The sequence below is a fragment of the Pteropus medius genome, unplaced genomic scaffold (genome assembly GCF_902729225.1).
Source record: "Pteropus medius unplaced genomic scaffold, Ma_sr-lr_union100, whole genome shotgun sequence".
Classification (NCBI taxonomy): domain Eukaryota; kingdom Metazoa; phylum Chordata; class Mammalia; order Chiroptera; family Pteropodidae; genus Pteropus; species Pteropus medius.
The window spans coordinates 28,351,487-28,373,562 of record NW_024349802.1 but is presented as its reverse complement, the minus strand read 5'-3'; the positions used below and the strand labels follow the sequence as shown (position 1 = coordinate 28,373,562).

General features: G+C 36.3%; 1 protein-coding gene across 5 annotated transcripts in view; it reads right to left on the bottom strand.

Annotated features, from left to right (window-relative positions):
* ZNF385D (zinc finger protein 385D) overlaps positions 1 to 22,076 on the bottom strand; it is a 268,358-nt gene that overhangs the window by 191,332 nt on the left and 54,950 nt on the right. For all 5 annotated transcript variants that reach the window (XM_039836766.1, XM_039836771.1, XM_039836769.1 and 2 more), the window contains exon 2: positions 12,032 to 12,174. In XM_039836766.1, coding sequence (XP_039692700.1) covers positions 12,032 to 12,174 — 143 coding nt within the window. The remainder of the gene's footprint in view (positions 1 to 12,031; positions 12,175 to 22,076) is intronic.

Below are 22,076 nucleotides of genomic sequence, written 5' to 3'. Positions count from 1 at the left end.
AGTGGTTATCTACAACATACAGCACTTCCTTTAAAAATACAGAGAGCATTCAACAGAAAATTAAGTATCAACTTGACATTTTTACTTGCTGGATCAGCTTGTTTTAAAGAAGTATAAATGAAGTTGACCACTTCTGAAAAATTATTCAAAGGCAGTGTCTGAACAGTGATATCATTTCTCTGAGACTCTAAAACATCGTCCCTACTATACTATGAAACTTGATGTAAGCTAGAGTGTCATCTCGAATTCCATTACAATTGATATTAATAAAAAACCCAGAAATTTTACTAACCTCTTTGACTTTCAGTGAATGTGCAAGTATTTAAGTGATAATGTTTTTAATAAGTAAATTTGAATTGGATTTTAGGAGTAAGTTGCCAAGCTTGGTCAACACATCTTCTGATTACCTTTGCAATGTCATCTAAAATAATGGAAGGTTACAAGAATACATTCATTAACCTTTCTACTTGAATATTAATCTAAATAGTTCTACTAGAAGGCCTTTGAGCAAGCCAAATCATCAGTGTGTCACGGAAATCTTAGAGCTGAGCTCATGTTGACCGGAAAATACAAACTAGTATCTGAAACTGGCATATCTAAGTGTCAGTATCATCCAGGCTCTTAACTAGTAACATATTATAGGTAGTACATGTTGCAATTAAGTATTTTGCTGAAGATATACATAACTTATAACATTTGATATTTTTTGATACATATAGTAGATAGACTATTATAAATAATCATGTACTGAATACCTAGATTAAAACAACTCTTTAATTTTGTTGTAGATATTTCCTTTTTAAATAGCAAAACTTGAACACTACAGATATGCTGAAGTCTCCTTTGTTCCCCACTCCAGTCCTGTTGTCTCTCACTCCTTAGAAACATTGCAAATAAGGATTTGATGTGTGTTCTTCCAGTCCATGTTGTTAGATGCTGTGATTCAATCTTGATCCACCTATCTCTCTCTCTCACTGCCATGTAATTTTAAAACACATATGCACACATATTTTCTAAAATTCTGTATATATTCTGAAACTGCTTCCTACCTACCCAACATTATGATTTTATGATATTTCCATGTAAAAAAGTTATTTCATTTCAAATACCTCTTAAGGTACATTTCACAAATAGATCTCAATTTATATATCCATTTCCCCATTAATAATCATATCGGTTTTTATGTAGTTTTTTTTCCTTTTTTTGCTAATAAAAACAGTGCTGCAATAATCATCTTAAATTAAGCCTCTTAACATACATATGCAAGGGTTTGTCTACATATGTGGGGTCAATATTTTAAACCATAATCCACAGTAGGAAGCATACACACATGCATGTATATATACATATACATACGCATATGCATATATATTTTTCTTTAAATTTCTAAATTTTTATTATGATTTTAGTTAAGAAGAATTAAAAACAAACTCTAAGCTTAAAATCATTCTACCTTATTTCTCTTCCTTATTCCAAACCAGGGGCTCCAATCCAAAGTATGTCAATAAGACCTTATAGATAGTCTGAGATAATTAAGCTGATTCTGAAAATCAAATTAGTATTTTCTGAACTTTTTTTCCCCTCCTTTAAAAGACAAGCAGGATTATCTGGAGAAAAGAAGGTGGAGGGCAGTCTTCCCACTTAGACCATTATACACCAGCACCATCCGAGTACATAAATTCTACATATGTAGAAAGTGCTAGAAAATGCTCGTTACTTCTCTTGCTTCTCTTTCCTACCACAAGTTCTTAGGAAACCAGAGATAGGTGTTTTTCAATGTACTAGGTAACAAAAGTCACAGAAACGCTAAAACAGAAAGTATGCACAGATGTTCGAAAGAGCACAAGGATGTTTTGGTAAAACCAATTATTCTTTTGTGTGATTTCCTTGAAGAAACTTCTTTTACAATATCTCCAATCTATTGTACTAGTATCATTTATTCTAGTTTCTATTAAAAATAATTTGGATTAGAAATCAAAACAATGTTTCTTATCCCCATATATAGTCACCTAAATTTTTCAATTTTCTTTAGTTTGTTAAATTACCTCAGCAAGGTCCTTGAATTAAATTCCATTCTAAAGTGTTCAAACAAGGAAGCTCAAGAAATAACTACTAATTTTATCACTTTATTATTTGCTCAAACTCTAGATAAAATGTGGCATAAGGGGTTATGCTTCAGAGAGAAGCAAAATGCAAATGATCTTCCTTTTGATTTTACTACTGTCTTGATTTATTAGTTTCAGAGAGAGCCATTTGCCTTTGCCACACCTCAGCAAGATAAGGGAAATTGGATAGAGCTAAAAGAATTTGAATCAAAATGTATTTGCGGCTTTCTCAACCATACAGCGTACGAATTACCTAAATAACCGCTTCAAAGTCTCCTCCACTTTTGAAGTATACACGAAACTCTGAAATCTTTAACAGAGTAATGCTTCTCAACTCCCTTGGCTGAAGGACCAGCACTCCTCCATCAGTCACAGGCTGATACTTTTATAAAATATAATAAAGATGAATTACCAGAAAAAAGAGAATGGAAAAGACATACCAAATATAAGCCACATTCTTTCTTAGCTTCAACAGATGTAAAATTGTTCTCTTAAGTTATAAAAATGTCTAAATGCTGCTCACTCTCAAGTTCTGTTCTTATCTCACTGCAGACCTGTAAACAGTTCTTGGATAAGTAAGGATCTATGAACCACACTTTGAGAAATAAAATAGTCCTGCTGGCAAAAAGTTCTCATTCCTTTGACTAAGACTAGTGAGAAAGAGCATTAATATCGTTCTTTACATTTGCATTGAGGGGGAAGTGTAGAAAAGGCAACTTTCTACCAAAGATCCTCTGAGGTTATACTTAGCTGTGAAAATGGATTTTCCTGCCAATTTTGGCCTCGGGGTGGAATGCAGAGACTCTCAACATTTAAGGGGCAAAAAGAAAAAAAAATCAACTTGGAGAGGTTGTGAAAACACGCTCATTAGGCTCCCCAAACCAGAGACAATGATTTACTAGACCTCTTTAATGCCTACTATTTCTGTAGCACTTTCGATCTTTAGCACCTTTAGACACTCATACGAGGTCAATGATTAGTTCTAGTTTCACAGATGAGGAGGTATGGATTCAGAGTTTTGCCATAGATAGAGTATTAATCATGGAATTAGAACTTTTAAGATTCTAAGTTTAATATTTTTTATCTTATGTGTGCAAATGGGTCTTGAGTCTTAAAAAGCCTAAATCGTTACTGGGATAGAAATGGATTTTTTTTTTTTAAATTTACTGCCACTTAAAGTTATTTATTCCCCTAATAATGACTGTCCACATACAACATAAATGTTCCTGAATGTGACACAATGCACGGTCCATTGATGCTCCAGATTCTTTTTTATAACTGTCCAATCGCAGCCAAGATATTATTCAAGAAATAGCATGCTTTCTTGGAGTTAAGTCTTCTAGGGAATTACAGATTATTTAATTAGCTATTACAGTATACTAAGACTCCCACAGCTGATTAGAAAAACTATAACTGTTTGCAGCAGGAAATCAGCTACCTATGTTTAGAAAAAATTACACTGGACTTGGATCACTGAATCTAAATCTAGCCATAATTCAGTGACTCACCATTTCTGTGATTTGAGGCCAATTATTTTCTCTCTCACCCATAAGTTTCCTTATTGATATTGTTCAGATAATACCTAAAACATGCAAGGCTCTTATGAAATGAGATTTTTATAAATAGTGAGTGTAAAATTGCCTTCCTTTCTAGCCCTTGTCACCTCGCTTATGATTAATAAATATTTTTTATAAAAAATGAATATATTGTGCATTATCTTCTTCCTTGGTTTATAGTGGTTACAGGTATCCTGCAGTGGCTTCAAATATAGAACTTCTTTATTGTGTGGTCGACCTAGAGTGCAGAGTCTCTCTCCCCTAAGGGCTGGCTTATTTGCCATCACTAAAGATAAGTAAAAAGCTGAATTGCAAGTTGTCTGGAACACTGTAGAGTCTAGCAAGTGTAGGCAGGTAGATCAGATGGTTTTAACAACCTTGTCTTGTTAGGGCAGCCATAACATAGTACCACAAAGTGAGTGGCTTAAACAACAGAAATTTATTTTCTCAGAGTTCTGGAGGCTAAAAGTCCAAAATTAAAGTGTTGGTTGGTTCCTTCTGAGGGCTGTGAGGAAGGGATCAGTTCTGGCCTCTCTTCTTGGCTTGTAGACAATGTTCAACCTGTGTCTTTACACTATCTTTCCCCTATGCCTGTCTCTGTCTCAACTTCCCCTTTTTATAAGTATATCAGTCATACGATTCACTCCAATGATCTCATCTTAACTATAACTTCAATGACCCTATTTCCAAAGGTCACAGTCTAAGGCACTGTGAAATACGAGTTTTGGGGGGACATAATTCAACCCTTAACACTATGGTTCAATGATTCGCTCCTCATGAGAAACGGAAGTCAGAAGTCAGAAGTCTCAGTTTTAGTTCTGTACTTACTAGACATGAAACTGGAAATCTCTCGATCATTGTAGGCTTAGCCTTGAAGTAAGGGAGTTGAAGTAGACATAAATTAACTTTAAAAAGTGTTTTTCATTTCTAAAATGTCTATATCTAAGTGTGAAGAAGGATCTTGAAAAGAGTTGCTGGATCACAAAATGAAGTATGAGCTTAGACAGATAGTTTCTAATTCAGTCCCCTTATTCACCCAGAATCCCAGAATCATAGTAAGAAAGTCAGACTAGGAAATATGTCAAACATATTCTTTGCAAGAGCAAAGCTTCAGCTCATTATGATTAGATTGACCGATAAAGGAAAATGAATGTATAAAATGTGTATTATTCCTCATTCTTCAGTGAGAAGAAGATATTCACGCATCAAAATATCTCTGGAAAGATAGACAGAAAAGCAAATTACCACACTGATTGTCAGTTAAGAGAGAACTGAGTGGCAAGGGAAGAACAGGAAAACTTTTTTGTTCTCTTTAGATTTGAATCACAGGAAAATGTGTTACCTTTTCAAAGAATAAACAAGTTTTTAAACGGAAAGATATTCATGTATGTACATTTGTTTAGCCTTTTACTTTCAAGCCTAGATATTCTATATTTAAGTTATTTTGTGTTTGAGGGGGTCATTATAAGAAGGTGTGACTTTCATAAACTTTTGGTTTTACAGGACGCTGTAGGGCTCAGCAAACATGCTTATATTTGTTTCAGTGTGAAAACATATAATGAAAGGAGACTTCATAAGCAGATGTTTCTGAAGAGGCTTTCGCTCTGTAAATATGACACACTCAGTGCACAGAACTTGCTAGCAATCTGCTACATCTATTTTCAAAGGACAAAGAACTTAGCAATCGATACCATATTTACTATGGCATTTTTCACCTGAAAAATTTCCATACCCTCAACCAGTTGTGACGAAGAAAGACAGGCTTATTTTTCTACCCATAATTTCAACTTGGCTGCCTACCTATTTTAGTGACAGCAGCAGTTGTAAAAACTTAGTAAGAGCAGTTATTGATGTGTAAACTGAGTTTAATTAATATCTCTTTGAACCAAACAAACGGAATTGTGTTTAGCCACTGTTTCTGTAACTCCACCAAGCTGAGGATAGGAGGCATCTCCATACCTGGAGCAGGTAACAAAATACAGAGCCACAGATGAGAGCAATTGTCAAGAACAATTTTTGAAAGGAAAGGAGACATAGTGTGAAAATAAATATGACAGCATTTCCATTTTAAAGATAGAGAAAATAAAGGTCCTGAAGGATATCTATCCAGATAACAAAAATTTGAATTTGAAATTTGCCTATTTTGGGTTCTATTTTTTTTTTTGTAATTCACCTATAGTATTATGAATGCAAATTTAAGCTATAGTTGTAGAATAACTTCTTTATGCTAATAAGCACATTAATGCTGTCCTTTTAGAGTTCTGAAGTACCTCACCAATATTTTATAGCGACAGCCCTTCTGGGCTCACATGAAATAGTTGATGAATATTATGAAGGATAGATTTTAAAGTATATTCTATAGACAAACACTGGGATTTTTACATCGCTGTTCTCTTATATAACCAGAGTAAGTAAATACATGAGCCAACATAAAATTACGGCTGCAAATTAAGGGGATGGCTCGATGCTATGCTTGCTTATGTTTCCTAATAATTGCTTAAATTAATAATTCTGGTTAGATGTAAATAATCTAATATATAAAACCAGTGAGTACTTAAATTTGTTTTTATTGAGACATTTCCATCAATTATGTTTCTCATGGTACAACTTTAATAGCTATTTCTCTTCTATGAATTATCTGTTGTGAATTTTTCTTCTCTCTCACGCTCGCTCGCGCTCTCTCTCTCTCTCTCTCTCTCTCTTTCTGTATCCATCCATTGTCCACTCATTCACTAAACAAATGTAATGCTGAGTCTTTGAGATGTTTCAGGCTCTATATTATGATTACCTTAACAAACAAGATAAATATGATATATGATAACAGCTGATATCGGCTCCCAAATCAAATCTTAACTTTTACCATAGAGCTTACATTAGTTACCTGCATGCGGCCTCTCCTTTCTTTGGACTCAGGTAGTATTTACTATCAAAGTAGTTTATTTAAGCATTTAATTACAGTGTCCTTTATGAAATAATTTACCTACTCCACCCCATTTTTTAAATAAATGAAGCAAACTATACAGATAAGGTTCCCGCTTGCACAGGGCTTATTGTCTAATGTTGTGTTTAACATCTGAATGTTTTTCCAGTGGCTGACAGAAGAGAATTTAAAGGAGTGAATAATCAACTATGCCAACACCATAAATACAAGAACCATTCCTCTTTCACCCCCATTTCCTTCTCCTCCTTCCTGTCTTTCTCTCCTCCTTCTTCTTCTCCTCCTTCTTGTTTCTGTATTTCTGGTGTCTGCCATAGTGTCAAGCACATAGTTAGTGCTTAAAAAATGCCCAATGAGTGAATCATGGAGTAAGATTAGTTACCTCTTCTTCCTCATACTCTCCATTATATTGATTAATGCTGTCCTTATAACTGATGCTTTTGATGGAGTCTAATGTATTTAATCATTCTTTTGGCTTCCCCTCCCTCCACCCACATATGTTCAAAATCTCAGGCCCCACCCGAACTACTGAATCAGAATCTGCCCTTCAGCATGAGCCTCTTCTGATTCACCTGCACCCCAGAGTATAAGAAGCACTGCTACGACTCACATAAATTTCACTTTCCTGCCATCCAGCTGATAAAACTTTTAAACTCAAACCCAAACTAAGCCACACTCAGGCTTCTAGGAAAACTGGTGTTTTTGAGAAACAAGAACTAGAGTCACATGCTACGATTCAAGCTTTTTCTTTCTTAGTCTTTCTCTTTCCCCATCCCTTTGCCCGTAGCTCCCTCTTCGATAATGAAATCTTATTATACAGAGAAGCAGCACAGAGTCAAAATTCTATGCTAATTTACTTTTTTAATGTTGAAGAATATTAGCCAAAGCCAACTGAAAGCAAAATAGTCTGTATTTGCCCACTTTTCTGCCTCTCTATTGTCTGTGCAACCTCCTTACTTTTTTTTGTGCGTCTCCCGGAAGGGCAGGCTCAATACTTATTGAGTATTGAGTTATGCTGGTACATTAGGTCAGTTTATCCATTAAACCTTTATGCCCACAGGAAACACAGCCATGGGAGGGGAGCACGGAATCAGGTTCACAGTCTGTCCGTGAACACATTCCCCAAAAGCTGTAACTTTCCAACAACATTTTGAAGGTTTGTCATTATCATAACTACGGATCAGAATATGAAGAAAAAGGTAGTTAGAGAAATGAAAGACGAAAGGGAAGCCATGAGACCCCGGAGAGAAATTGTAAAGGAGTATAGCCATTTTTGAATAATTAGCTCCCCTTCTAAACAACATTCCAAGGTCTTACTCAAGCCCATTCTCGGCTTCAGTCTCCAGCACTTTAAAACTCAGTCGCCCCTCGAATAACAAAACTGAGAGATATTTAGTCATTCTTATTTTATAGGACAGGACACTGGAGTGTCAATGGATTTAGCCTCTTGCTCGTGATTGCAGACTTGTTCAGGTTTTTCTTATGCCATCATGTCAAGTCTTCTGCTGGCAATATTCAGCACTGCTTCCCCTCTCCTGTGTTCTCTCTTCCATCACAAAGATGGGAAGCCTGAGGTTTATGTGACCATGCATCTCTGCCAGCAGTGCTCAAGCTTAGATTCCACTAAGGAGTGGTATTTCATGGGATTACTGGGTGTCCTGTGTTTCTGCAACTTCCTGACTCCATGAACGCACACAGAAAAACTGAGAGCCAGAAAGAGCCTTCCCTGACCTTTGTTTGCCAGCACCGCCAAAGGTTTTGCAAGCACCTAAATCCTTATATTAAGTCCTTTCCTGTTTGCATGCCTAAAGTAGTTCCTGTTTTTCTTACCACGCCCTCACTAAGACAACCACACACAGCCTTCCACGACTGTCCCCAAACTGCCATTCAATCCTATATACATATTTCTCTATAAAAGCACTCATATTTACAAATTTGTATTTATTTGTCCAACTTCTCCTTTATAGATGGAATTATTTCATGGCAGAGGTAATAACATAACTTTGTTATCATAATTCCTCCCACATAATAGATGCTTCATAAAAAAGCAGTTATCTAAATGGACTGAGTTCACACCATTCCCTAACATTTCTTGCCTAAACATCCTCTACTTACTTCTAGGATTGGTTCCTTTCAAGAAATGCATTCTCAGAATGAGATCACTGGGACCAGAATGGTCCTCAGCACTAAGACTCCAACATCTTAAGAGATTTAGGAACAGCCTGGGAGTACATGAGAAATTCATGTCTCTTGTCTGAAAGCTACTGGAACATGAGTGACACAATACCTTTAGGTCAAGAGAACAGCTTTACTGCTATTTCTAAAAAACTGGCTTTGGGTAGACTAAGAGATCCTAATGGTTTTATCAAATATCCTCTTTTATATCAATATCCCAGCCCAGATCTTACATCTGTTTTCCTTTTCCCCTAACTGTACTTATGTTTACAGATGTTTTATTATTCTTCCTGACTCACATCCAAACCCAATGGTTTATGATCCTGTGGAAGAAAAATAATTAGAGATATCCACTTATGTTTTCATATATTTTATTTTACATATATACATTTTTTAAAATTTCCTTCACCACTGTGCTTCACTCTACCCCAAATAGAGAGATGATTCCATACTCATAAACTCAGAGGAGGAATATAATAGGCAGACAGTCTTTTGTTTCAAAAAGGTCAGATGAGGGAAGGCTGTTGGGTGGCAGAAAGGTTCACCATTTCCTTGGCAAAGAAGCACCTAAATCCTTATATTAAGGATTGTATATTAAGGTGGTATAGTAATCTAGGCATGAGGGACCACAGACAGTCTCACAAAGTTTATATGCTCAAATCTGATAGCTGATGGCCTGACGGGCACGCTAACCAGGTGCTGACCATCGATGAGTGCTTACGTGGATAAATAACTTGATGACCACAGGAATTCTCCTACCAAAAGCTGGATGGATAACCTTTAGATTCCTGAACCTTAGCACAAAATTAAATTGCATTTCTCTCCAGTCTGATAGAATGAGCTCTTGAACTAGAAATAAAATAAACTCGCAACAATAAAAAATTATATTCCATATACCCTGAATTTGTGGATTGAGATTTGTACCTGCTACAACATCAAGAACTCAGGTTTTTACTTAGAGAGATGCTCTATGTCCTAATTCTGAGTCCAAAGACATCTAAGTATGGTCTTTGCAAACACTCCCCTCAGTTGGAAGCAAGGAGTGTCTTCATCCATGGATGCACTGGACTAGCACTGGAAGGAAATAACCAATAGGTGTAGTAACAGAGAGTTTCTTGGTTTAAATTGAACAAATACTAGCACAAGCAAAATCCATCACAGGAAAAAAAAATCAAATCAAACTTTTGCAATCAGTCGATGAACTGCCCCATTGAAAATAAGAAGGGTTTATAGTCTATGAACATAATAGTTATCACTCAAATAGCGCTTATTTTATGTTGAGCCCTATTCTAAATGATTTAATCCACATAAGTATCATACACCTACAAAATAGGTTACATATTAGCTCCATTTTTCAGATAAAGATATTGAGATACATGAGGGTTGTGTGATTTACCCAAGGTCATAGTGATGGTGAGTAGCGGCTCTGAGATTTGAACCAAGTCAGTCCAGCTAGAATCCAGCTTGACAAGCATACAATGCTGCCTTTGCCTACAAAAGCTCAAAAGTTTTAATAATAGAACCCCTAAAAGAAGAGATTGTCAGATCCACTCTCCTTATTTTAAAGAGGAAGTCGGAAACTGTAACGAAGAGGGTAAAGAGATTTGCTCAGTGTCATATAACTCAGCCTATCGCTCATCTTTGTTTTATGACAAACAATACTAATCAACTTAATCATTTTGCTTTCAATGTTTCCCAAAGGGCAAATCAAAAGTTTTAAACCCAGCCTTTTACAGCTTTCCAGGAATTTTACTTCACGTTCTCTAAAGCTGACATGAGACCTGAGTGACAGGATGCCAAGTGGTCTCAGAGGACAGGTAAAGCATCTTGATGGATCATCCCTGGGGGTCTGGAAAGCAAGACTGTGCCAGGAAGGCACTTAACAGAAGAGCAGACAAGAAGCTCGGAGACAGGGAACCCAAGGGACTTCAGTGTGGTCATTTACAAATCAGGGAATATGAGCAATTTGTCCTCTACTTTCATTGAAATGCCCAGGATTAGAAACCTCTACTTTGGAAATGTGATGTCTTCATAATGTTCAATTTATGCTCCATCGATTTCAAAATAAGATGCCTATGGACACTCCCTCAGCCCCACAAAAATCGAAGCAATCATTATGATTGTCCCTTGCCCTTTAGTGAGGACTAGCACATAAGTGTACTATCTCACTGGCATGTCCAAAGTCCCCGTGACAAACTTTTATTAAAGAAAATAAGATCCACTACTGTCTTCTGAAGGAGAATGATCTGATTTGGGGCAAAATTTTTTGTTTTTTAATCTGTCATTGGGGCAAGATATTGTAACAAGAAATCTGTATTATTTAGATCACTAGACATTAAATGACCTCCCATCTTAATCCTCTTTGCTTTGGTTGTGTTGACATGTCTTGTCATTGATAAGTTGAGACCTGCATTATAACAACTGCTGAAAGCTGAATCACAAAGTATTAGAAAAAAAATCTCTTACTGGGTTCTAACCTTTTCAACTCTTATTTCTATTTCCATCCTAAGAATATGCTCACTCACACAAAAAAGATGATGAATAAGAGGAATTTGCCAACTTATAAAGATATACTTAGGAGTGAAAATAGAAGCAAGTAAGTAATTCAACTTGTGTTGAAAAAGCTGTTGACAAAGCACCGCCCCGCCCCCCGCACTCCCCCCACAAACAAGGAAATTTCAGAAAGACTTAACCAGAGTAACTGGCTGAGCAGGGAAGAAAAAAATTAAGAGGAAAACTCTTGCTACCAAATGCTGTTTTAAGTTAAGAAGGAAAAAACGTACTCTAAGCATGGAATGTATCACCATTGTGACTATCAGGGTCCTCTTTATTAAATTAGAAAAAAAAAAATATAACAGATTTTAAAATTAGAGGGCCCAGACAGAAGAAACACATGTTTAAGTTTTAGACATTTACTTGAATTATAATGTTCTAACAAATTCATTAAATTTCAATTTAGATATACTCCAACAAGATAACGAAATTGTTAATGTTACTCAGAAAGACAGTAAAGGAGAGACAAGGACTCATAATCAACCCAATTGATTGAATCTCTTTTCATTTTCCCTTGAAGGAGCCTGGCTCCCGGGGGGGCGGACTTTACATAACCAGGCAGGCAACTAACCTAGCCTTGGGCTTCAGACAACCACAGGATAAACAACATAGCAAAACAGAAGTAGTGACCAACTCACCCCTGGCCTTGAAAGTTTTCCAGTACTTACCACTCTGGTATATGCAAATTTGACAGTAGGACTTACCGCATTAAAATTGGGGAAGAGGTTGACTGCAGCCGCAGTGTCAAGAGGAAAAGGAAGAAATGGTTTAATATCCAGCGATGGTTGCAAAGGAGGGGCTGGTGGACGGACCAGGGCTGGGAGAGCAGGGCTCTGGCATGTACCACCTGCAGAGAGGAGAGCAAAGGGAGCAATCAGGGACATTGATACATTAAAAAAAAAAAAAAATGGAAAAGAAAGAAAAAGAAAAGAAAACAAACAAACAAAAAAAACAACCAAGGTCTCTTTTGAGACTGAAGGCCAGCTTTGTGGGTCAGTGGAAAAAACAAGGCATGGAGCGTACTGACCTCAACTGGGAACTGGCCGATAGCAGATTTGCCATTAGGCAGAGGAAACTGGTTGAGCTGCTCCGTTTTCCTCCTTGGATTATAACTATCTGGTTATGTAAGTAACAGTTAACATTTGAAACAATTCATACTACCCAATCTATCCTTTTCCTGCCTATAGCCCTGGCTTAGGTCAGTTACAAGTCTGTCACCAAAATCCCTCAATTCAAAAGGGAAACCCCTCCATTACACCTCCCATCCCTCTTTGCAAACTAACTCCTGCTCAGAATGTGCATCTAGTCTGAGTGATTACTTTACAGAACTGCTCTTTTCCATCACATCCAAAACTCCGGCAGTAGATGACATGAACCTGGCACAAAAAAGAAACTTAACTGCAAACACAGGCAGCCGTACCTTACTGCCCTGGCAACTGGAGGATTAAAACAAGTGAACCCAGCTACAAATTGAGCAATCTCTGAGCTATTCAGCACTCCTATGGCTTTAAGCATTCAAGGGCTACCTGCCTCCTTCCCAGTCATGAGTAGGTGGACTTCAGAAATTCACCGATGAGCAGGCAGTGAGACTATTATGCCAACAAAGACACCCTCTTTGCATACCAGTAGGCAACTAACTGTTTGCAACAGCTCAGAATTTTGCCCCCTTATAGAAGAATTTCACTGCACTCAGAGGCTTGAAGGTCAGAAGCCCACCACAGTGTTCCATCTCCCATATTTTGGTAACATTCCAAAACATCAATTTTCTGTTAATTAAAGGCTGTTTGAATCCTAGGAAACCGTTAAAATATGCGAGCATTCTTCTAATCTGAGAGGCAGGCAACAGACTGTAAAACCTGCTGGTGAGAATCCAAGAAGCATTAGGAAAACAAAATGCGGTAGAATTTTTGTTTCTCGTGGAAAAGAGTTCTAAGAGACAGAAAGGGGAGGTTCCTGTCTGTGCCAATTACTTGCCTATCATCTTGTTTTTAAAACAAAGCAGAGGGAGACCCCATACGAATCATCTTTACATATCTCACAATTAATTCTCTGGTCAAATGCACACAGACCATCATCCTGCCCTCAATCAATTACCTGAACACAAGGTAAACATTTTAAGAATTATTCCCCAATGGTAAATCCAACCCTACTGGACCAGAGGATCTGCTAACAAGGTGGGTGACTTAATACCTAGAAGAGAAGCCATCAGCACAGGATTTAATTAACCATACCAAAAAAACATTAGCCCTCCTGCTTCCAGGTATAAAATCAGCTGGAGCCAAATTAACAAAACACAGTATTTTTCCCTCTCTTTTTACATCCCTCTTGAAATGTTTCTTAACATCAGCAAGGCCAACAATAGCAAGTTTGAATCAGCAAACCAATTAAAATAAAAATAGTACAAGTCAGGAAACAGGGCAGATGTTAAAACAAACAAAATATAATAAGTCTACATTCACCAGAGCACATCATGAAGTTCTATTATTGTCCACCTGATAGTATATTGAGTGTGAGTGTGTAAACGCTCTTAGAGAGGACATCCATAAAACTTTGGTGAAATACCTATCTTGAGTTTAGATTTGCTGAAAATTTCTCTTTTGATGAAAAGTTCGAGAACCAAAATCAAGTTTTTTGTTGGTGCCCCTTTAGAAAACTTGGAAGTAAAAATAAGTTGTGGTTGAAATCAATGACATAGTTTAATATGTCCACAAATAATAGTGAGCTTTAATTAATAATTTTAAATTATTTTTAGCTGTGTCACAAGTCATGCTCTGCAAACGTATTCATTACATTGTTTGATCCTAAAATCTCAGAAATTAGTCAAGGTAAGGGTTAACATAACATCTTGAAGAGAAAAATAAGTTGATATGCTTGAGAAAATAGCTATTTCATGCCTTCTTTTCTTAATAAAAACTATTGCATTTAGAATATGAATGTTTATTACTATTTTGCTTATTATAAAATTATCTTGACAGTAATGAACATCAAAATATGTAGTAAATTTACACATATTTCTATAGATTAGAAGAATTGTTTTGTTATTATTTATGACCGTGTTGCTTCATACATTGGAATGTCACACTTCTGGAAATACTAATATTTGAGGAAAGCATTTTGAAGCTTCCATGGGGTGGGAACTGAAAAAGATATTAATTCAAGCCCTTTGTATATAAAACTCCGCCTGTATCTAGCAGCACATATTTCATAGCCTATGTAATTTTGAATTACACAGTTTTACGAGTTAAATTTTAACAAATTATTCTGATTTCAGAGCAATTACTGTATCACTATCCCAAGTTTCTTACATATCATTAAAGTCAACAAATTAGAAAACATTCACTGAATATTGAATAGTTATTAGACACTGAGTAAGTTATTAAAGAAGGTAGATAAGATAAAGAAGATAGTGATCATTAAAGCTTATAAACTCTGTCCCTTTTTGATGTTTGTTTCTGTTAGTTTATATTTAGAATTTAGAATTGAACTATAGAGCAAACATATTAAATATTACTTTGCTCTACTCACAAGATAGCTGTGTATTCGCAAAAGTACAAATTTGTGAATTCGAAAAATATACTGAAGTAATCCTATTTGTTAACAGAATATTTATTAATAGAGACTATCTGAGAAAGTAAGACCATTCATTTCAAAAATTTGGATTTTTTGAAAATTAAATTAAAATGTAAACTCGGAAACATTTGTTTTAACAATTTATACAGATAAATAGGAATTCTAAACAGGTAGTTGTCAGTTGAAGCTTATCATACTAGATTAGAGATAATGTATACAAATTGCCTAGCACAGGGCCTGGCTGATTGGTGCTCATTAAGGTGAGGCATATATTTTTAATGAACTTAATAAATTCCAAAGGAGTGGTTCAGGTTGGTCCAGACATAAATCTAGGCTCTCTGGAAACAGTTAATTAAGATAATTTTAAAAGCAACTTCATATTTTTCACTTTCTTTTGAACCCTGCAGAAAGAGTCTTTACAATAAGAGGTTGCTTTGTAAATCAATATTCTGAAATATTCCTTAAAAGAGATATAGTGTTCTTTCCATAATACAACACTTTTAACCTTGAACTTCTGCACTTGATGCGTTGAGTTCATCAGTCACACAGTCACAAACATCTTGTGTGACAGCTTAAACTACTGCTTAATCTTTCATTTTCCCAAATGACAAAACCAAAGTTCGGAATGATCAGCGTTTGCCGCTGTTAAATATTCATGCCAGTGTATGCACCAGAACTGTGAATCACATACACACACACACACACACACACACATACATACACACACATTTATAGAAAGCAGCAGAAATCCCTGATTTCATGATGAGAGAAACAATTTATAGAAATCCTTTTCCTCCACCATAAGTTTAATCTTATATATATATATACATATAAAATTATATATATAATATATTATATTATATATAATAGTCAAATAGTCAAGGTTGTTGGTTGTAGATTACAATGGGCAGTTGTTATTTTTTACTCCTCACCTAGGAAAACTATAGGTTTACCATATTTCCTTAAACTTCAGTGATACAAACTGCCATTTAGTTCCTATCTTTGTTTAAATGTTGTTCTCAATGGAATGATAAAACTAGACACTTATTTTGAGATAAAACTGAATTTAATGTGAGTTGGTCATGATTTTTCCTTCCTTTCTTTCTTTTTCCTTTCTTTTTTTTTTTCTTTTTATCCTCCCTCTGTTTTGGAGTGTTGATTCACCTACCAGGTTTTAGAAAGTTGATCTAGTACTTTCTACCGAAGGATGAAAGTCCTCATTGGCCTAAAGTGACTTGCCCTTGGCAGGTCAATTCAAATGTTAAAGCCAGTTCTGACAACAGGGGCAGTTGGCAGCATTTACCCACATGGGATGGTGACTGCTGTCTCACACATCCTACTCGTGACCACAGAGAGGAATGAAGTGAGAATGGAAGTATGAGTCAGGTCAACAGAAGCACCAATCTGGAAACACTGATTCAAAACCATTTGCCCAAGTCAATGGTCAGTGACTTAATCTTTACCCATGAAGGAAAACACATGTATGTGAGTGATCCACGTTTTCCCTCATGCAAATTCTTTATTTACTCATTTTAAGTTGTGATGTTTAAACATCCCAGTAGGTCACCTCAAAACTCGTTTTGGAAGCAAGCTAAGAAAAGACTAACTAATATTGTTTATTTGTTTGTTTGTTTTCCATCACTAATTGAATGCCATGTAATTGAATGCCATGACCAAAATCAAAATACTGCTATTATCTAGTTGCCAATATCCTGAGTCCAGTCTTCACTAGAAAAGCTGAATCTCTCACTTTAATCAACATTCACTACAATTTCTGGTGTCTGGGAAACACTAGAGAAGATTCTGTTAGAAGAGCCCCAGTAAAGAGTTTTAGTTGTTTAACCCTAAATATTCCTCTGTACTTCAACCCCTTTGCTAAGTAGATCATAAAATCAGGACAAGTACCTCCACATTGGAAAGCAAAAGATTCTGCCTAGAAACACTCCCTTGAGTCAGCACCAGTGAATGTAAAAATGTAAAATTTTCCGCAAGAGGAATTTCCCAAGATTTAATTTCACAAAATCAATTATAACTAACAAAAAAAGGTGCTCACATGCTGAGCTGTCCAATATGGTAGTCATTAGCCATATGTGGCTATTTTAAATTATAATGAAGTAAAATTAAAAATTCAATTTCTCAAGTCATGCTAGCCACATGTCAAATGCTCAATAGCCACATGTGGCTAAAGGCTCCCAAGTTGTACAGTGCAGTTAAAAAACATTCCCATCAATGCAGAAGATACTACTGGACATTACAACTCCAGTGCAAAACCAACATTCTCTAGTGAAGGTAATTTACAGATAAGGTGCTTGATATACTCTGTTTCAGAATGCACTGCATGCAGATAGCAGAGGAAGTCTTGCTTTCTCCTAGTTACTTCTTTTTTGGGGACTGAAGAGGAGAGCTTACCCAGAGCCAAACATGGCCACTGTCAGAGGGCAGACACTGCTGGGGTCATGAACGAAAGGATTAGTCATCCATTTTTAGAGAAGACAGTGGCCAATCTATGAAGCATCATATGTGATCAATGATGATAATACTCAAAGGGCAAGATAATTTAAAAAATTGTTAATGCTGAAATCAATATTAATGAATAATGAGTGTTTTAGATAAAAATGATACCACCTTCAAATGAAGGATGTAAATGGGGCAGATGTGGGATAAATGGATGTTTATTAAAATTTGGTAATCCTTGTGAATGCTATCATAAAGCTTTTATTTCCCCAAAGTGTGTCACAATCCAGTCTCATTTACAGCTAAGTGTTTAAATCTGGCTGAGGAAGGCAGTTAAATCTGCCTAGCTATGTCTGTCTCTCAGAGTAATTTTGACATAATATCTAGGCTTTAGTCATCTCACACTTTAAAGAGGAAAAAATAAAGTCTTGTTACTTGGCCTTGTTTTTCCATGATCTGTTCCTTTCAATCGGGACTTGCCTGCATGATCTTGTCTTTGCCAGGAGAGTAGGATGTGCAATTCCTCCTCCATAGCCTGATAAATATTTTCTTTTCCATGTTTTTTTCACATGATGTAATTGTGTTACATTTTTTGCTTCATCTCTAAGCACTCGTCAATCTATGTAGGCTCTAAATGCGATCTAAGGTCTTAATGAAACAGTTCTGAGTTTAAATGGTTTAGTGTGGTTTTCCCAGTACCATCGAAGTGAGTTAGAATCACACAAATTAGGGAACACCTTCATTTATCTCATTAAAGTGTCCTTGTGATGCAGATGGTGCGACTATCGCCTGAGATACAGAAGACCTGAGGAAGAATAGGTCTAAAAGAAGACAAGCTAAGTTTTTGACATAATGAGTTTAAGGTATAAGTGAAAATGTGGCCATTGCAAAAGTGGGACTAGTGCTTAGAAGCTAGTTCTGGACACATTTCATTCTGAGGAAATATTGGAGTCATCAGGTAGACACTGAAATTGTGGATGCGAACAAGACTTCCCCAGGAAAGTGTAGAATGGAGAGACCAAGTCCTAAGCCTTGAGGATCTTTAGCCTGGTGAAGAAGACGACTGAGAATAACAAGAAAAAGAGCAAGAGGAAGAGGGGAGAATGGGACCACCAGAAGCAAAAGGGAGAGACTGTGCAGAAAAGAAAGGAATGGTCCACACTTTCTAAGGCTGCCTGCAAAGAGATCAAGTAAGACAGCAACATTTGTTAGATTTAACATCCTGCAGATTTTTGATGGCCTTTATGAGTTATCTAACTGCAGTCATTTAAACAGGTAACATCAAAGAGGAACCACTTTTGAGAAGGATCAGGGATGGACGAGGGACTCAGAATAGGGACTAGCGGAGAAAATTATTTTGAAAAATTAAAAGGAAAAGTAGTGTAGGGCACTATAGATATGGGAAAATATGTTTTAAAGGTATAGAAAAGAACTAATTCAATCCAGAATATCTAATATAACTCACTTTTGGAATAGCAAGTTTCAACTAGTAATTAAGCCTAGAAAATGTGAACCCATGACAGTATATTAAGCACTGTAATTTATATTTCTCTCAGTTACATCCCTCCCCACATATTCTCTAAACCTACACCAAAGTTGACAAAAAACCAATTGTCTGTTCCTGGTTCAGGACACAGCTCAAGTATGGTTTCCTTTACGTAGTATCTACAGGACATCATTGCAGATGGATCGTACCCTCTGTGCCCTACTCTGCCTTGCACAGGCTTCCTTTTGAACATACATCTCTGGACTTGCTTCTATGTCTATCTCCTCATATGAGTATGCTGGGTCTTGAGGAGTTTATCTATTGTGTTCCTCTTTAACTTCTATGTGTTAAGGCATTCCCGTTACTTAATGATTTATCTTTAAGAACAAACAGGTGGATGAATGGATAGCTGGATGAGCAAACAAATGACTGAATTAAAGTGAATCACAGCCTTTTGAGATATTGTAGCCTCTCTTCTCTTGTGCCCAAATTAACAATCTATATCCACTTCAAAACCGAACAACTTCCTTGAAGAACTAGAAAAGAAACAGGAACTAAACAGAGTTTATTGGAGTGCACTGCTAAAAGGTGAGGAACATTTTGTCGTAGATTTTGATTTCAATTAAGCTTCCATTGTTGATTTTCTTTCTTAAAAAATAAATGGTCCAAAAATAAGAAGCTCTAATCTTTTTGCATTATAATTTTATTAAAATTCTTTCTCTGCACAAGTTTCCTAAACATGGATTTCATTTTTAGGTGTAAATTTATTCTATCTTGTAAGTACTCCCTTTTCCTCCACAGGCATAAAGGCAATAGCACTGCTGCTCCTGCACACAGGGTGTTGTGCTGGGTTCTCTATGTAGTATATCTCCTTTGTCCTTCCATAGCCTTATGAACAAGGAAATGGAGCAATGGTGAGGTTGCTCAAGGCCATACAGTTAGTAAGTTGGAGATCCAGGTTTTGACACCAAATGTTCTGTTCCCATAGTCTAAGCTCTTACATCTACATTTTATTCAGTGATTGTCATTGTTTTCAGTAACAGGTGCTAATTCTATAAATGAAGCTTCAATTAAACTTTGCTAAAGTGAATCAAATCAATGTATACTAAAAGGTATTCATTTGAAAGGCAATAGACTGGTCAGGAAGTAATTTCACCTGTCTGTTGCCTCCATTAGGGCTTACAATACAGTGTATAGTAGGTTCTGCACATATTGTCTACCAAATACCATAATACTATAGATTCAATATTTGTGCACTCCCTCCCAAATAATACTATAGAGTCAATATTTGTGACCTCCAAAATTAATATCATGAAACCTAACCCCCAATGTAATCATATTTGGAGGTAAGGCCTTTGGGAGTTGATTAGGTCATGAGGGCAGAGCTCTCGAGAATTGGATTAGTCATGCCCTTATTAAAGAGGCCCCAGAGAGATCCTTTGCCCCTTCCATCATGTGAAGTGACCATCTATGAACCAGAAAGTGGACTCTCACCAGACATCATATTTGCTGGCACCTTGATCTTGGATTTCCAAGTCTCTAAAACTGTGAGAAATAAATGCCTATGGATTATAAGCTACCCAGTCTATGATAGGCTGTTATAGCAGCCCAAATACACTAATACATAAGTGTTCATCTATGGTATCTGAATTAACCTGATTGCGGTTTAGTCTCCCTTTCACTTTGTCTATGTCATAGTCCAAAAGAACAAAGCAAAAACTAAATTTACATCCACCATAATTAATTTTATTGAAATTAATGGCAATACCTTCAATGTGCTTGATTGTGAATGTTTTCATTCAATGTTTCACTGTAATTTTTTCCCACATTTCAAATGAATTTTCTTTCATGATAGCCATGGCAAAAAAAAATTCCTAGAAAATGCCACTGGAGTTAGCACTGGGTGACATTTAGAAAAGACCATGTAAGAAAAGACTATGTCACTATCACCATCATCGAACTACATAAAATGTGCCAAGAACAGTGACAATCACATTTTTGCTATCTTAAGGGGCCTATACTTAGCATATCCCATTTGTAGCATCTATTAGCTTCCAAGGTTTAGGAACTGTGAGTTCTGGTTTTCTCTGCTTTGATGAGTGTTCTTATAAACTCTATAATAGCAAAAGAAATTCTGATTTCAGTTTCCTCAAGAACATTCCCTGTGGAGCTGACATGTGCTCTGTTTTGTCTCAGTCTCAATGTGATTGTTTCTTCTGGCGGGTTGTACTGAAAAGAAACCTAACTTTTTATTTTGTTTTAATTCTGAAACATTTGGTGCTTGGAAAAGATGTAAAATCAATTACTAATGAAATTGTAGTAATTGTGGTATCCTGAAAATGACTGGCTTTAATGGAAGAAGAATTAAATGCCTGTGATTGCAAACAAGAAGATACCATAACCGTATTTTATTTTTATAAGATGTCCTGCCATTTTGAACAATGACTCTATTCTAGGTTCTGTGCTAGATGTCTTTACATACATTATTTATGTAAACAATGACGATATCCTTACTTGTTCTCATTTCACAGGTGAAGAAATGGAGGCTTAGTGAGATTATTTTACTGAAGATAAAACACCTTGCTAAGTGATAGAGCCTAGAAGAATTAGAAACCAGAGATACCTGATTCCAAAGCCCATATTCCTCGATTATATTATATCCTTCTTCCTCTCAAATACCTAAGAAGTTGTGATTCCCACAAATTTGAAAGAGAAATTGATGGAAGCAGAAATTGCCTCTGAAGAAAGGATCTAAGTTTTCACATTCAAATTGCCAGGAGGCAGCAAGTACAGGATTTACAAATCCAGAAAAAAACAGAAATTGCTTATAGCCTCAGGGAGCAGAAAGTCATCATACCAGGTTATGGAGCCATCACCAAGATGCAACACACAATGAAAACGGACATATATTATGAGAAAATAAAAGACATCATAAAACGGTGTAGTTAAATACAAGATTAAAGCTAACCTAAAATGAAAGAGAAGCAAATGATCAGTGGGAGCTGTCATTCTTGAGAGCCATGTTGATAGAAAGATGAACATTAAAGGTTAAATCTGGTGAAGCCCTGAGCTCAGAGAATACCAGGTGTTGACTAGAAGTCCAAAATCAGAGGCCAAGGTCATAAGAGAACACAGATTTTTCTTGTTGCCATGATCAAGTTTTCACCTTCTTGTGAATTGCAGCATAAAATCGACAGTTTTTGACTTGCCACAAGGCGCATATATTGTGACTTGTCTAC